Consider the following 14,563-nt stretch of genomic DNA (forward strand, 5'->3'; position numbering starts at 1 on the left):
GTTGCAGCCCAGATGAAAAGGCTCCTGTGCCAGCACTGACCAAACACCAAGCAGTACTGTTACAGTACATGGAGAAACTCCTCCAATCCTCATAGAAACTCAAGTAGCAGATGTAATCAACCCAATTTATAGATAAGAAAACTGAGAAGCTGGGGATGCAGGTCAGGGGTACAGCACTTGCCTAGCATGTACAGGGCCCTGGGTTTGATCCCCAGTAAGACTGAAAACAAGCAAGAACTGGAGTGTCAAGGATTACTGAAATACAGAAACACCTTCTCTGTGGGTTCAGAACTGTATCCTTTCATAGTATTCTTCAGGGAAACACACACAGAGATGAGCGAAAATGAATACACATCAAGAAAAATCCAACTAGTTGATGTAAGAAAGGAGGAAACAACATTTACAACCCACACGTGCCCTGCACAGCAATGCAGCTGCAGTATGGCACCCCTGGTAAAACCCTTAGGACAACAGTTGGTGGTGAACTTTAAAATGGATGACGTGTGCATTCGCTGGTAAGTTAGTCTTATAACGAAATGCTGCTTGACCATAACTCCACAGTACTCCACAAATGTACAGCCTCAAGTACCCGAATTCCTACCCCCTACCTTCCAGAAAATATCTAGACTTATACTCAAAACCACTGTGCAGAGACAGTGGCTCACTATAATTATCAGCATGTGAGACCAATAATAAAGTGTAACTGTGATGCCTGTTCAAAGCCAGACTGGACAGGACAGAAGGAGAGAACCCAGATGGTAAGGTATCTGTTTTTAAAGATCTACACAGGAAAACTCCCCTGGCTACAGAAGTGGTGTACTCATCTTTCAACTAAAGTCTTCCAGCAGTAACTGACTCAAGTATGAAAGTCAGTAGATTCCTGCTGAACATGTCCAGTTTCAAGTTTATTGTTCCATATGTCACTTGCTATAAAAGCAAAGGAGGTACCATTTACCATGGAGTTATCTAACATGTGTCATCAAAACCAGGTAATTGTTTAACATCCCCAACAAAGACCACTGGTACAGCTCCCAACACAATGCTCTGACATGCCTGTGAACAGTCCCACTAAGGTATCTAATCTGCCTCTAACCACAAGGAAGAACTACAGAAAACCCCAAGTGATGTGTGGATCCTGCAAAGCACCAATGGCATTCTTGAAAAGGTTGCAGAACTGCCCAGGGAAACCAAACAACACCTAAAGCATGAGCCTTGGTTTACGATGAAATTTTTTTAAAACTAAAGTTAAATAAATCTCGTATAAACTGAATGTTCTCTAATGCAATGCCTGTACTGCACTTGAGAAGCTCTTACTCCTGGTGTCAAGATGCACATCACTCAGATCTTAGATTTCTAACAACTTGTGTTCAAAACTACATAGTAGACTATCAAATCATCTGTCCTTGTAACAGTTTAAAATGTTAAGGGTTAAAGAAAACATAAAATACACTTCAAAAACAGTTAACAGAAATAGATACACCAGAAGACTAAAGTTTTGGTGGCTCTGTTAGAGCTGAGTGATGATACCAATGTATGCCTAAACGTTATCACTCCTATAAAATGTGGGAATACGCACCCCAAGGCAACATCAGATAAGTTATCAAATTAAAGAATTGTGGAGATGCTGAGGATACAGCTCATTGAGAAGGTTCAATCCTCAGGACAGTATAAACCAGATATGCTGGTACATGCTATACTTGGGACGTGGACCCAGGAGGGAAAGAAGTTGAAGGTCTTTCCAAGTTCAGGAACAGCTGAAATACATGAGAGCCTATGTCAAGATGGGCCAAGTTGAGTGGGGAAAAACCACTACATAACTCTGAGCTGTCAACTCTTTCAAGCAAGGCTTATCTATCAGCATCTGTTGAACTGAGAATGTATTTATACAACTCCATCAAGGTCTTCAGTTAAGGGCCTCAGCTCACCTAAGTCTCCATCTTACCTGAGCACCCTAATTATAATGGAACTTAGCACATTCTGTTCTTCTTTTCCAGCCATGCTTCTTTATACACACATCTGCTAGTGTTTCTCCTGCTAGAACCTGAGCCTTGAACACTATCAACCCTGAGACTGTTTAGTAACCAGAGCATTCCTGAGATACATGGCAGTACTGGCACTTACTGGTACCCAACAGCTGTAAACTACATTCTTCACTATTAGATGTAATCAATAAAGGTATGACTCCCACTTCAGACTGCCATAGTCCCAGCCTGGCAGAGCTGTGTGATGCTGAACACTCCCTTTTTCTTCTTCCTCCTTCTCTTCCTCCTCCTCCTCTTCCTCTTCTTCTTTGTAATGTAAGTCACACTAATCTTCAAGATACTGAAGAATCCAAAGTGAAGGAAAAACACATCCTCAAATGCATATCCACACACACAGCCTGTACTTCAAAAATCACTGAGGCTAGGCAACTGCAACTTGAGTATCCCTCTCTAAGGCCAACAACCATATGGCTTAAAGCAGTAAAACTCAACCAGGTCAACACCAGAGCTCACCTTCACAGGCTATTAAGTGTGTGTGTACATGTGGGTGTTCAACCTACTTGGTCTCTATTTTACGCTTCTAGAAAACCTGTTCCTAAAACAGTTACTACATAGCTTCTCTTTTCCCATGTGATGAAACAGACACTGTAACCACAGCATCTTTGTGACAAATAAGTCTCTTAACTCTCCTAAGAAACCTATGCCTCCTATGAAAGCCAGTTTTGCTGTGTCTTAACTTCCCTAAGAGAATTTTTTTCAAGAAGCAAAACTAAGACCAGAAACAGAATAACTTAACAGTATCCTGAATAAATCAGCAGAAAACAAGTATGCTGCTGCAAATGATGAACGCAGAAGGTTTTCCTCTTCTATTTCAGGGAAGACAAGAAAAGGTCTAAAACTCCAGAGCAGGTTTCAGAACCGCTTTCCTTTGGGTATCAGAAGACGAGATCTTGGAAACTTTAGTAGTAACTTCCAGTGATTTCATCCTAATCAGGTAAAATATTCAACAACAACAAAAATGGTATTAGGAGAAATTCTCAAGTTTCTTCACTCTTTTTTTATATAGACTGAATCTGAAAACAAACAAACAAAAAAAAAAAAAAAAAACAAAAATTAAATTAAAATAAAATAAAAACTTACTTGGCCCACACATGAAAGTGGCATTCTTGTGAGACCACAGTGCTCCAAGTCCTCAGGCTTGGGCTGTCCCTGTCAGAACCTTGATGACTTACTCCATACAGGTGCGCTCTCAAGACAGCTAACAAATCAGCAGGCAAGCAGTGCATCAACCAAAGTAACAATCCAAACAACCTAAACTAGACCATTGACTTAAAAAGGTCAAGCAATTTAAAAGGCAAACGGGAGCAAAAGTGTGTTTATGCTAGGAAACACCAGACAAACAGCCTATGCTCAAATTTTTTAACTCACCAACAGAAACTCACCTTAAAACTGAACCAAAACCAGTACCCACTAGATGCTTTATATCTGTAATGCGTTAGCCAGGTCTGTACTTTTCTAACAGAAACAAGGACCACACTGAGCATCCACAGCACTACACTCTGGGCTACACACACAGCAACCTGGCTTCCGCTGCTGCACCTGATAAAATTAAAGAATTTAATGGCCAGAACAGACGTCAAGGAGGACATTTTCCCAAAGTGAAGTGTAAACATAGCCAAAACAGACTTCTGTTGATTATGGGAGAAAGGCGGCTAAATGCTAGGGTCTGAGGCCTGAGACCTCCAGGAGATACTTGGTTACATTTATGCTTTCACTTCCAATTTTCTTCAAGTTCTTACCTAAGCACCAATCTCTTGTGTATTCAAAAACTGAGTAAAGATTCCCTCAACAGGAACACTGTAATCACAGGAGAAATGATTAGGGCAAAGTAGAGCCAAACATGGGCCGAAAGGTATGTTCACAAAAACCTGGATCTGAGGTTTCAAATTTGCAATTTGATGTCAGGTATCTGGAGTAGGAGTGAAGAAAGGAGAAAGACAAAAAGAAAAAGTTAGTTGAGGTACTAACATGGTCTCTACAGAAACGCAGAGCCTAGTCACAAATAAAAACTTACAGTCTCCAGTCTTGACTAAGAAAGCTCACTGTTTTTCCTAATGCTATATTCTGAGGATCACTGGTTAATGATTACCATCTTCCTAAGTATACCCTGGCCAAAAATGTCATTTTCCATCACTGCCCAGAAGCACTATTTCTAACCCCTAAGAAATTAACAAAATGGGTGCAAATCAAGCAGGCCTGTGGAGCAGGGTGCCTTACCCCTTCAAGCCAGGACTCAGGAGGCTGCAGCAGGAGAATTGACATGAATTAGAGGCCAGCCTGGGTTATGTACTGAGTACTAAGCCAGTCTGGTTAACACAGTGAAAGCTCTACCTGGACAAGGAGGTAAAAAGACAAAGGAGAAACAAAAAGTAAAGCTAACCATGCTTAAAATAACCCAACAATTACAACGTAACTGCAGACGCTGTTCCTCACAGCTCCCCCATCAGACTGCACTTCCTTAGCCGCGCCTCTCCAGCCTCTCCAGGTACGCCTTAGCCTAAATCCTCACATATTCCAACAATCTGAAACTGGGAAATGCCAGGGGCTTTTGGTTTGGCTTTTTATTGTTATTTTTTAGGAACTGAACATGTTTCATGCTTACTGAGGAGGTAATTAGTCCATTATAAACCAATGACAGATAAACAAGGTGGGCTTCGTCTATATGAATGCCCATAGAGATTTGAAACAGCCACTTTAGTCCAATTAATAACTCAGAAGTCAAAATGAGAGCTCTAGCTGATCTAGACATGCCTCATTTGGTCCATGATGCCAACACTCTGAAAACCAGATTTCCTATAAAACCTGATTTCTACAAGGAAACAAGCGAGAAAAAGTCTGGCAAGCCCCTGTGGAGGGACCAGCGCCAACCACACCAATTCACGCTGAGCATGAACCGTGCTTCAGTGCTGGATGTTGATACAATATGCATACTAAGTCTACCTTGTGGAGTATCATCAGTATAGGATCAATGGAACGTGAGGAAATGCATCTGGAAGCTATTCTGGAGGCACACACTTCCCCTCCAAGGGCCTTCCAGTAAGGACCATCCTCGTTCAGAAATGAGGAACTAGGGGTCTAAATGCTTAGAAATCCTAGTAAGTGCATGTTCTAAAACAAGCCTCTGAAGAACCTTCCAGGTCTCCTGCTGCCAGTTCTTATTGACTCTACCATAGCAACTAATCCCTTTATTTGGAATTGCGTGTTCATTTGCTCATTTAGAAAACAGAATCCAAAGCACACACTGAAGATGGCGTCTTCATACCCAGTCACAATTCATCCCTACATACCTTAAATGAGTAACACATAGACTCTGTACTTACTGGAAAGCTTAACTTGGAGAATGGAGATGATGCGTCTGTTCAAGCTGTGCCATATCTGCAAATGCTACGTCTACAATTGCCAGCCAGTCCCTGACAGTGGAAAGCTTCGGTAAAGCATCCACACAGCATGTAGACTCCGAGCCCGCTGTCCCTCCTGCTCAGGCACTTGAGCACTTCTCATCCTATAGGCACCGTTTTAACCACTCACCTTGGACCAACTCATTCCAAAGACTCCAACTTGGTTTTCTGAATAAAGTTTGCCTTTATTTTGGTCCATTTATACGATATGCAAAGTACTAGAAAAGATTTTTCTACCACAAAAATCACCTTGGCAATCAGAGCAACTTTTGGGCAGCATACAACACACAGTCCCAGGAAAGCTCACTGACTTGATATGGCACAGAGGGTCACCATGCTATATGCTATCAAAAACCACTCTACAGAGATAGTAATAATCCTCAAAGGCTGGTGAACACCCATGATGCAGAGCACAGGAAAAGATAAACCCGAAACACCACTGACCCTAAAGAACTGCATCTAACACAGCAGGTAAGACGCACTAACCAATTAGCTCTCAGTACAAAGTAGAAAGTAAGCCCTGGGGATGACAAGTATACTGCACACACACATTGGGAATACCCATGTCTACATTACCAACAGTGCAGGTCGGTGATACCTGATGAAGGTAAAAAGTAAACTGAAATGAACGTGAAGGTTCTCATGGAAGTGGAAGGGGAGAGAGTCCAATGAAAGGAGCAATGTAATACATGCATGAAGAAAATAGAAGGAAATGGCAGACACAGAGATCCACAATTTTGTTATTCAGCATGCAGAGTGAAGAACAACAGGAAATTAAGTAATGATGTTAGAAAAGAATAGTCTGGAATTATACCAGAGGCCACCATGATGCCACATTTCACTATCTTCTGAGTATATCCCAATTCAGCAAGTGTTCACATTATCAACTAGTATGAATTATCAAATACCCAAAGCTTTTTCCTTATTAAAATTCATCTCAGATTTGTTAAAATATTTCAAGAACTAACTCTGTACTCCAGCAAATTATGAGTACTAACTATTTTCAGTGAACAGTTCTTCTCAGCATCAGAAGAAACCACTAAAATCTGCAAGAATCTAAGAATGCTCATCTACATCAGGAAGCATATATGAGTCAGACGTCAGGAACACAAAGTTGTCAGTCTGAGGCAACAGAAAACAGTAGTTCGGAAGCACTAATGTGAATCTGGAACCACAATCCATTAAGTTTTGACCCACACTGAGCTGGCAATGCCAAGGTAATACCTAAGAGCCTACAACAAGCAGGGGGAAAAGCCAGTTTGGGGCTTGATTCACAAACTACACATCACCTACATGTCAACCGTGAAACACTGCAAGACAAAAGGATCACAACAGGAAGGTCAGAAAGGAGCATCATACAAGGCTAAGAGAAATGCTGAGCCTGGAACCTGTGTATCCTGAAGGAACTAGATGATAAACGAAACAGGGTCATACTTCAGTACAACCTCACTTCCTCATTTCCACAGAGCTCATTTTCCTCAGTTATTAAGTGCAAAACTGTTCCCTAGAACACAGTGGAGAAAAGGTGAGTGGCAGGCGAGCCAGTACGCAGGCTCTACTTTATAGCAATGGCAGAGTAAGAGGGACCAACTGATTGCCCAACAGTTTTCCTTTTATGTAAATTTATAACTATCCAGCATTTACTTGATTAATTCCTTATTGATTTCCCTAAGCAAAGATATTACATGTTTTGCAACAAATCTGATGGTTTAACAAAATGGTCTTCTTAAATGAAATACTTAAAGGAGATACCCACCCTGAGCTGGAGAGGAGGCTCAGTGGTTAAGAGCACTGGCTGCTCTTCCAGAGGTCCTGACTTCAGTTCCCAACAACCACATGGTGGCTCACAACCATCTGTAATGAGATCTGATGCCCTCTTCTGGTGTGTCTGAAGACAGCTACAGTGTACTCATAAACATTAAATAAATATTATTTTTTTAAAAGGATACCCTTTCCTTTTGAATATATAAACTCATGAGAATATTATAAATTCTAGTACAAAGCCAGTGACTAAGTCAACTAGAAAATTCTACCATTAAATCAACTGCCACTGATTTTTACACATATGAACAACCAGACATACCTTCTCTCTAGTCTTCCTTGCACTTACATGTGCAGCCTGACTTCTGTATCCCAAAGTCCGTGTAGTAAGTATGAGGAGCAACAGCACTGCGTGGAGAGCAGTGCTTGACTTCAGTACTTTACAGTCAGCTCTCAGGGCTTCTCACGGCTCACACTGAAAAGATCTGAGATCTCCACATACATACCACCTCTGCCTCTACAGTGGACACTAGTCATGTGTGCATGAGAGCAGCTAGTGTCAGATGCACACACCGTATCTGACAGGAAGGAAGGACTCCTTACCCCACGCCATTCCTAGTTCCTCAGCTGCAGCTCAGGGGCAGGCACAGGACTCCTTCTATCACCTGCTGCTGCAGTAAGCTGTAACCCAAGAGAACTTTAATGCCAAATCAAAAGTACAAAATTGTTCACAAAGCTCTTTTAAGTGTGTAGCTTCAAGCACAGCCCAAAGAGTGGTCATTAAAGCTAAGCTGTAATGGTCCAGCCCAAAAGAACAAGAAAATGACTGGTATGACCACCTGACACTTCCACTTGACCTTCTGGACCAACCAACAACAGAAATCTCACCACGTCCTACTTATCAAATCTTACCAAGCCAGCCCCATCTGGGAGTTCTGAAAGTACCATTTCTAGTATTACTTCCAGAATATCCTAAGTTGGGCACAACTCTAGAACATCACAAAATCTGAGTCAGGTTGTGTTATCAAAAAGGCTGGGGTGAAAGAAAGAATAGGAAACTCTTCAGCTGCAAAGTTTTAGGAAAGTCACTGCCTTCTCCACCTTACAGTTATCAACAGTCTTCTGTAGCTAACCACACAGTACACCATAAACTCTCACCATGAAAACCACTTTAGTGAGCTACTGAAAACTGTAATCTGCTTTTCACTAAAACTAAAAATGGAGAGTACAGGGCAAAGCTTAATGTTTAATGAGCTAGCTCTACTCCCTCCTGGAACACCTCTGCCACTCTTTGGAAACAGGTTCTTAAGGATTCCAGGCAGGCCTCAAGCTCACTGTACAGGTAAGGATGACACTATCTTCTTGACGCCCTGGCTCCACTGCTGAAGTGCTGTGACTACAGACATGGACCGCCGCACCCTGCAATTCCTAGATTTAAAATCCCTATACACAGGACACATAAGTGCTATCTTACTGCACACCGGTCATTTAGTGATGAGACTAGTCATTTAAACCATTGACACACAACAGTTCCTGATAATGACATGATTTCAAGAAGAGCATATTTCCTCATGTATGTCAGAAATCCATCCTAACAGGGACCAAAAGGGTAACTAACAAAGTGTCCTGAACCAAAGAATATTTACCTATTGTATAGATTCTTCTAAAAATGTCCTCTTCTACAGCTGTTTCAAGAATTAAAAAACAAAAAGCAAAACCTATGAGGTCCTTTAGGGCTGGGTGTGGCTTTGTCAATTTATATTCACAACTATCTTTCACCTATCTGAAAGTAAAAACTGCAGAGTGAGGTCTATAGCTCTCCCCCCAGCCTCACCCAGCCCTTGAATCAACCTCAAAATTCCTCCCAAACGGAGGTAGAGAGCAGGCCACACTCACCATCCCACAGGCCATCCTTGGGAGAAGAGGCTGCTGGGATCTGCAGCTGAGTCCTTCCTGTTCTCTCTCCTGAAGCTATCAGAAGCCCTGGTAGGAGCACTTCCAAGTCAGTGTTGGCAGCTTAAGGCTGTGCGCCCTAAGCAACTACCTTTCCGATGGCTTGTCAGCACCCTCAAAGCCCAACGTCACATCTGCTGTGTCACTCTACCTTGTTTCAGAAGTTAGTCGTGCTTTTAATGTTAGAGAATACAAAATTTCAACTTTGTAATCGCATTAAAATCCAAGTGCACCAATCTTGAGGACTGTGTTCTGTACCTGTAAACACACAAACCTAGAAATGCATCAAAAACAAGGACTCAGGAGAATCAGCTCCACCTACGGAGTGAGGAGACAGCCTGGAGTTTTCAGAACTTCTGTCCTGAGGGCTCGGCTGCAAAGGCACTACGGTAATGTCAACACGTCTTTACATTCGCTCTAAAAGCTCAACTGTAGTAAGTCAAGCTCCAGATCAAGGAACAGTAAACTACAGTCACAACAGGGAAAACAAACTAAGACTTTTTGGTAGGCATAGGAGACACAAGAGTACAACACTGGGAGGCAGTCTCTAGCAGACTACAGTCTCTCAGCTCCCTACAAAGCTTGCTTGCTCTCACACAAACAGCTCAAAGGGGAGGAGGGAGAATACCAGCACACGAAAGGGTGCACTGTCAGGTATCCAACACGCATCTCAGAACTAGTCTAGAACGCCTTCCTGCTACGGAAGCTAACTGTCCCAGGTTGAAACTGTGGTTTCCCAAATGCTGGCTGTATGTGTGCAAGCCACTGTGGCATTTTATATTAAGACAAAGTACATTTCCCTTTACACCCCCAAGTATACACCTTGTTAGAATTCAGTTTTCTATAGCTGAAAGCAAACAAAATGGTCTAGACTCAGCACATTTTGTTTACAACCTTCTCAAAGTCAGAACTTAAAAAATGAGGTTTGTTATTTTATCTAGTTTCTTTGTGTTAAGGATCTCAACACAACTTCCACTCTATGTGCTGGTGCCCCTTTTCCCTCTTCCCTACTCTCTAAGGGTGCTCTGATCCTACCCTCAAGCAAAGATTTTGAGCAGGCTACACTCAGACTTTTGAATCAGAGTGAACATATATCCATTTTATGGTAAAAGACATTTAGCCAATATACTGGCAGCCAAGCTAAGCAGGAGTCTCTCATTCAGAGTACAGAGGACCTAAGACAAGGTGAAATGGGAAACTTTGTGGTCACATTGTTTTCAGTTTCTAACATCACCTAGAAAGTATAAAGGGAGGCTTAAGCAATTTCCCCTTAATCATAAACAGTCCCTATTTAATACTTTTGCAACCCTGACCCCTCTGTTGCTCCCATTCTTTTAATGCTAAAAATCCAAAGAGAAAGGAAGGTAAAGCACTTTACCAAGAGGTGAGATAACACAACAGTCTCCCGGAGGCAGGGAGTCAGTAGGCTTGGGGACACAAAGGCATGCTGACCAGTCCTCTGGACCATCAGGTGGCTGTGGCATCCTTTCCAAACCAACCGTGTACAAGGCACACCTAACAATCTCCTCCTGCTGTGTGGTTGCCAGTTGTTTAAGCTACTGCTTGAGATTGACCGGAAGCCTACATACATGCCCAGGGCTAAAAGAAAGCTGCTTCCAAGGTTCATTAAAGGCACACCGATTGCTTTTGTTTTCAATTGTACCTGCTCAGGAAGGAGGGTGCATCAAAGCACACTACATTACCGATTCAGCGACGACTGAGAAGGGCCTGACCCAGAACAGAGGTCGAGGACAGCCGCCTCCACCGCCGACCCCAGTCCGTGACCCGGCTGCTGGTGGTTTATCATCCTTCCAAACCTGGAAGTCCCTACCTCAAGATCAATCAAAAGCTGGGGGAAGACACGTCTTCGGAAAGCACAAGCAAGGCCACAACTTGGATGAATAAAACTGGGCTAAGGGTACCCGGAGCAGGACTTTCGCTGGAGTCAGAAAAAGAAAGGTCAAAAGATTTTGTGTTTGTGTGTGTGTGTGTGTGTGTGTGTGTGTGTGTGTGACAGCGGTTCCAAGTGCGTGGGGTACACAGCCGGCCCTGGCGGGCTTTGGAGGAAGGCTGTACAGATCGCCGACGCTGAGGGCAGGCGATCGGGACGAGCGGCTGGCGGGGACGACGAGCAGCTTCTCGACGCGTGGGCGCAGAGCGGGGCCGGCCTGGGTTCTCGCGCGTGTGTCCTCCCGCAGTCCTTCCTTGGGACTCCGGGGAGCCAGGGTCCGAGGCCCGCCCCGCCCCCTGGCCCGCTGAGTGCTTGGCACACCCCCTCCCGCGACCGCGCACACGCGCGGGCACACACCCCCCCCGCCTCCCGCTCGCACGCGGCTGCGCCGAGCGCCTAACCCACGCGCGCTCCCTTTGCGCCCGCGACCTCCCGAGGACCGCGCGAGGGAGCCCGGTGTCCAGCAGACAAGGCACGCGGGACTGGGAGGCCTAGAGATGGCGGGGAGCGCCCGCACCGGAACTCGGTCTGAGGGAAGGTCACTTACCCGCCGCATGGCTTTCAGAATCAAAGCCAACTCGTAGCGGGGCATCGCCCGGGATGGCCGCACCGAGTCCAGGAGAGCCGGGGTCTCGAGGGCGGGGACGCGGGACGCTGAGGAAGACGAGAGACGAGGCAGACGGTCAGCTCCCGGGCAGCAAAAGCGCGGTGCAACCCCGCGAGGCCGGGTTTAAAGGCTCCAGCAGCTGCGCAGACAGCTCGCCCCGCCCACCGAGCGCCCCGCCCACCCGGCCCCGCCCCGCCCCTCGCCGGGAGGGCGCCTGCACTTGGCCTCCGCGGGTGCCCGCCTGACCTCCCGGGCCGTTTCTGTGTTCTCGAGCCTGCGGCGCGTGGACACGGTCTCGAGCTGCCCGTGGGAGGCCGTATCCTCTCTCGGCACGCACCCGCTCCCCGCCGCCTCCGCGCCTACCAACCTTGGGCTCTGGAACCCTGTGGAACTTTCCAGGCCTCCCCTCCCTCCCCGCCTTCCCGGGAGCTAGGTGTGCGCGTGCGCCGCGGTGCGGTGCGAGGCGGTGCGGTCTGGCTTGTGTGCGCCCCTCGCCGGCGACTCCAGGGAGGAAGGCGGGGTGCTAAGGAGTCACTGCTGCACCAAGCCGCAAAGAAACAAGCCTGGAACCGAAGGGCAATGTGGGGCATTTGCTGTGTGTGCCTAGCCTGACCCAGAAGCAGGTTAATGCTTCGACTCTCGACAATTATTCTTTAAATATTACCCTTGATTTTCAGGTAAAGGAACCTAAGGGTTCCCTGGAGCACAGGAGTAAAAGGGGGCGTCGGAGAGAGTTCCAGGTCCAGCACTCCCCTGCGCGCACGGGAGCGAGCACGCGCACACATGCACGCTCACATTCCCGTACACGCACACATCCACCCGTATAAGCACACACCCAGCAAACTCAGGACTCCCCCTCCCCTCCTTCTGCCCCTAGAGTAGGTGCTGTTTTCATAGCTCTGGAAGGCGCTAATCCTGCTGCAATCGATGTCTTTCAGCACCCACCTTGCCCCAGCTAAAAGGGTCTTTAAGTGAAATGTAACTTTAAAGTGCTCTAATAACATGGTAATTTATTGAGGGCTCACTGCATCAGGCGCGACACTAAGGCTGTTTGTTCTCACATTAGCTCTGTGAAGTAAATCGTACTACTCGCCCTATTTTAGGTATTAGCAAACAGAAATGTGCAAGGATAATTTAATTAGTCCAAGGTCATACACAAACACGTAGAAAGAAAATTTGTGTCCAGAATGTCTGAAGAGTAGGTTCGTTGCCTACACCTATGAACCTCATCCTATCCCCCATCTTACAGGCCAAGATGTTGGCATTAGATATCTTAGTAGAGCACAAATAGGGACCATCTTTGTCACCTCCTCCGCAGACCAATGTCCACCAAAGAATATGGTTTTGAATACAATCTATACCTGTGCCCTTCAAAACAAACTACAAAACCACCTACTTAGCATCAGTCACAAACCTGGTTGATTGGGTTTTTGTTTTGTTTTGGTTTGGTTGTTTGGTTTTTATTGGGGGGGGGGGGGTGGCTGGTTGGTTGGTTTTGTTTTTAAGCAGCATGCTACAAAAAAACAAACACAGAAAAACAGAAGGAAGAATTTCTGGATTTTGAGAAGTGAATTCCAGACTCTGACATCCCACATCAACTGGCCTGCCTGTCATCAATTCCTTGGCCCAGTTTAGGAATGTGAAGATAAGAGAGCATCACATGGCTGAGCCAAGCCAAACAGCAAGCAACACCCTGAGCTGACCAACCTGGACTGCCTCCTTTTGGAAGCACCACAGGTTTCCCTAAAACCCAGGGAAGGGTGAAGTCCTGGTTCCCTAAACAAATGGGGTGAGAAAATCAGCCTGTCTGAACAATGCCTTGGGGCAGACAGCAACCCCACAACCCTCCCAAGCTGTTGGCCACCCACAGACTCATTGCATTTCTTAAGAAATTAGCTATCCTAAGTCCCCTCCCCTTTCAGAGTTTTAAATAAGTGGCTCTGGAAAAAAAAATTGTTAATTTAATTAATGCCGATGCAAATTTAGCATCTTTCAACTAAAACCGCAAATCGAAATTTATCAAAATAAATTTTAAACTGCATATACTATGCTTGGTACGCATGTGGAATCATAAGCCATTTCTATAGGATTGTAAATTCTATAGTATAGTAAATTTAATTTATTGATCTTAAAAAATATATCTCTTGGGATTTAGGATCTTGAAAAAAAAAAAAGTCTAATACAGTAGATACCTAAGATTTTATTGGCCGGAGATTTTTGGCTAATTTTCAAGTAAAGTCTTCCAAAGATAATAGGAAGAGAGGATAAAGGCAGAAGTTGAAATCCAGGATGCTCTCTGGTCGGTTCTTCACCTTGCCGTCTCATTTTCCATTACTGTGAGAGATTTGACCTTGAGTTTTCTACTATAATTCTCATGATAGCTGAGTCGTTGTCATCATCATCATCATCAGACCTAACATTTTTTCACATTTGTTGTGAGCCAGGAAACATTGCAAGTGCTCTGCACATATTAATATTCATCTCTGACCGTAAAGATGGGAATCATCGCTACTACCATTACACGGGAAGAATGTAGACTTAACAGAGCTCGCGTTACTTGCCCCAGATCAGACAGGATCCCGGACTTGCACGCCTAACCCAGCTATCGCCTGACCGACAGTATTCCAGGTGACTGCATTCTGCCCTCCAGCAACTATACTAAGCTTCTCCCTGAAGGCTTCCTCCTCCTCCCCTCACACAAGCCAGGTCTGTTTTTACTCTCCTTAGCCTCGCTGCCCTCTCGGCCAGCAATTCTTTTCAACCACATTTCTCCAACAGCATCCAAACTGACTCTGCCCCTTTGTCTGTGTCTGCCGAGGCTATCACTACAGGGTCTCCTCATCTCCTGTCC

General features: G+C 45.0%; 1 protein-coding gene across 2 annotated transcripts in view; it reads right to left on the reverse strand.

Moving 5' to 3' along the window:
- The window catches only part of MRPS6 (mitochondrial ribosomal protein S6), a 48,933-nt gene extending 36,835 nt beyond the window's left edge, over positions 1 to 12,098 (reverse strand). The window contains exons 1-2 of one of the 2 annotated variants that reach the window (XM_080918999.1): positions 12,080 to 12,098; positions 11,653 to 11,759 (exon numbers count right to left, since the gene is read on the reverse strand). In XM_080918999.1, the coding sequence (XP_080775125.1) occupies positions 11,653 to 11,697 (45 nt within the window). In that variant the 5' untranslated portion in view covers positions 11,698 to 11,759; positions 12,080 to 12,098. Of the gene's footprint in view, positions 1 to 11,652; positions 11,760 to 11,958 lie in introns of both variants that reach the window. The other variant, XM_080918998.1, reaches the window with a different exon arrangement.
- Positions 12,099 to 14,563: the final 2,465 nt, after the last annotated feature.

Source organism: Micromys minutus, assembly GCF_963924665.1.
Source record: "Micromys minutus genome assembly, chromosome: 7".
Lineage (NCBI taxonomy): Eukaryota > Metazoa > Chordata > Mammalia > Rodentia > Muridae > Micromys > Micromys minutus.